At 37.9% G+C, this 3261-nt stretch overlaps 1 protein-coding gene across 1 annotated transcript; it reads right to left on the bottom strand.

Moving 5' to 3' along the window:
- Positions 1 to 1673: 1673 nt before the first annotated feature.
- On the bottom strand, positions 1674 to 2675 carry LOC109013309. The gene has a single exon (XM_018995346.1). It carries the CDS (start codon positions 2673 to 2675, stop codon positions 1674 to 1676), a length of 1002 nt encoding a protein of 333 aa, XP_018850891.1.
- Between the last annotated feature and the right edge of the window lie 586 nt (positions 2676 to 3261).

Below are 3261 nucleotides of genomic sequence, written 5' to 3'. Positions count from 1 at the left end.
ACTGAGAGGCAACCAAAACCAAAACCTAAAAATTAGAAAAGAACAGTACGTAAGTGAATAGAATAAGATTGATGTGCACAAAATTAGTTGTGGTGTCATAAACCTATAAGATTTACCACTATCTATGAAGACAATAGAAGCCATGCCTTCATATTCAACGAAAAATGGACAAAAATTTCTCCAAAATTAAATTTTGTATTTACTTGTTTGGAAGGTATTAAAGACTTTGATGTAAGATTTAAAGCAAAAACCTTTTGTTTTTTTCTTTTTGTTTATATATTTTTTTATTTAGTCTGTCTTTTCCTTTATTATTTCTCTTTTAAGTAATATCAAGATAGATAAGATTCTTCTTGTGCAAAAGTAACCATGTCACCAATTACCAATTAGTGATATCAAGATAGATAAGATTGTTAGAAGTTTTCATACCTCAAAATTTTAGTTTTAAGGATCAAAATATAACTTTAGATGTCGATCATCTTGCATTGTGATTGATTGGATCTAAGGATGTTAAAAGGAAAACAAAAGACTAGAAATATTAATTTTTCCCACACACATATTGGCTTACAATAGGGCTAATTGGGTAGTGCTGTGTGAGCTCTGCATAGAACATTTCTAGTTTTTTATTTTATAAATCAAAGACAGACATAAACAAATAGGAGACATAAATCAAATAGAGAAAAAGTCTTTTCAGATCCAACCACATAGAAGAAAATAAATACAAAAGGCAAAGTTTGTATAGAGCAAATTCATTATATATGCATTTCCTTTCCCAATTCAGGGCACTTGCATTTCATGTTTATACCATACACCTAACTTCTGCTGCTCTAATAATTTTATAAACATAAGAGAAATAATTAAAATTGAAGTAAAGTTGACCAAAACATTAAATGGAGAAAAACATTTGCAACAAATTGTTGGGACAACATCTTTCCTCTCCCCCATGACGGTGACCGCTCGCTCTCTCACCAACGACGACGACCGCAACTCAGAGATGTGGACTGTCCCACGACGGCGACCACAACAACCGACGGAAATGGAAGAGAAGCTAAGCTCTCACACGAACGTCCTAGCCACAGACCACCTGGAAAAGAGAAGCTCGGGTTCAGACAGGCGCAGACGAAAAAAGCTGACATGGCATTCAAGCGGGGACGCAACCTCGGTTGCCCTAGAAGAATTGGTAAGAATTACTCTTGCCTCTAGTGTCAAAACTCAAGGATAATATACTACTTGTAGTTGTAGATGGCTCATCTTCTACTTCTTGCTTTCTTTTTGGTACAACGTTAGAGTTTTGTTTTGTTTTGTTACCTACAAACTGATGTAAATTGATTATTCCAAAGCATTTATATTATTCACTCTGTAAAGGTGGCCAATGTACATGTTAAAAAGGGGTGAAAAAAGAATAAAAAAGAGCATATATGGTGAACTGTATTGAATATAACAAATAGAAATATAATGAAATGGTGTTTAAATTCCTATCTTCCTATTTTACATCTCGTTGGTGGTCACCCTGCAATGCGGGTCTTTAATGTCCATATGTTGTTTTGCCTGGTTTCCCCTCGAGCTACAATAATCGATTCTACATGATGAACATTATTTCCTTGCCATCATGACTTTTGTTCTGTGAAATTCATGAACCGAGGCCATCTATACTGTTTGTTTCCCTCAAGGTGATTTCATGGAATAAGTTCTTCTTTGGTTCTTAAAATGGCGTAACCATGATCACCTTCTACCTCTGCAATCTCAACCGAGCAAGATAGGCTAGCAGAATCTGTCTTGCAGCTTTTGAAGAACATGCAATTCACGATGGTATCTAGAACAACGAAGATGGAATACAAGTAAGCGATGAAAATTCCCTCAAAAACCATGGACAAGCCAAGCTTTTCGGCAAAATGATAAGCTCTCACAATCCGGTATTGGAACAAGGCTTCAACGGCGGCCAGGGCCATATTGATGGGCAATGCCAGGGATAGCGCCGTTGAAGTTCTTCCTCGCATCAAAACGCAAGCCTTGAGTATTGTCATGTAACCCCCACATCGTTCCATGCCGGAGACAACCATTGCCAAGTTGCAAACTATGAGGGCGTTGGCCAGAATTATGGAATAGAGCACAGCCCCTGCAGCTGAGAGCAAGAGGAGTAAGTTGGGAGAAGAGAAGCCGAATCCTTGGAAACAATTAAAGGCAAAGAAAAGAAGAAAGAAGAGGGTTGCATTGGCAGAGAGGATCAAGAGTGAATTGCAAAAGTGGGTGAGAAGGAGTGGATTGTAAAGGGTAAGTACTGAAGAAAAGGTAGGAGGAAATGTCGGTTTGTTTTGTTTGAGAGCTTGAATTATAGATGCTTTCGTGATGAGGAGGAAGGTGAGGGTGAAAGGAAGTGTAAGGATGGAGGAAAATATGGTTTCAGAAAGTTTCTGGTTAAGAACAGTGAAGAATTCTAAAGAGGAAGGGAAACCTGCAGCATCAAAGAGAGTTCTCAGGCGATTGTATATGGTTGGTAGAAGAGTTGAAGAGGAAGGGACATAAGCTTGTGAGAGGAGAACCGAAACGGAGAAGGGGAAGGCAAGGAGCGCGGCAGCGGAGGTGAAGTAGTGGTATCTTTGAAGGAAAGTGTAGACTGATCTTCTGATAATCTTGCAGCTTGTTTCTGCCATTGGAGATTTTGGGGTACCATCTTCCATTGAGAAGGAGAGGGAGATGAAATGGGACGTTTCAGCAAAAGGGCTATATTTTAGAGTAGTGTTGAAGGCATTGGTGTTTCCTCTCCTCTTTTTCAAGTTTTATTTAATGGGTCTCTCTCTCTCTCTCTCTCTCTCAATGGTAGGTTAGAGGTTCTTAGGGGGTTTGGTGCTTGGATGAATGGATTGGCCAACAACTAAAAACTAACAAAAAACTGGAGATGGAAGTTGTTTTGGGCATTGTTTTTTAACAGTTGGTCTCTTTGGACTGTCTTTGTGATATTCAAATCACTAATTATTAGATGGCTGAATGAATATGAGAAAAAAAGCACCTTTTTCTCAACGAAACACCTTTTACTTGTAGCTTGGCTTTTAATTAAGGTCTTCCCTATACTTCCTATCGATTGCTTCAAACAGACATTATATATATATATATATATATATTTACCATTTCGTGAGGTGTCCTCTTCCCAAGTGTCCATAATATATATGCTCATTTATGGAAAATAATAGACCTTTCATGTGGGCTCTCTCTCCCTTAAGATACAAGCATGGGTTTACAAGAATTTCCTGAAGTCTTTAAATAATA

The sequence above is a fragment of the Juglans regia genome, chromosome 2, assembly GCF_001411555.2.
Source record: "Juglans regia cultivar Chandler chromosome 2, Walnut 2.0, whole genome shotgun sequence".
Classification (NCBI taxonomy): domain Eukaryota; kingdom Viridiplantae; phylum Streptophyta; class Magnoliopsida; order Fagales; family Juglandaceae; genus Juglans; species Juglans regia.
Note: the sequence above shows the minus strand (reverse complement) of the source record. Positions and strands in the feature narration are given on the sequence as shown.

Excerpts from the sequence above, each read along its gene's own strand:
- LOC109013309 (XM_018995346.1), bottom strand. The coding sequence starts at position 2,675 with ATGGAAGATGGTACCCCAAAATCTCCAATGGCAGAAACAAGCTGCAAG.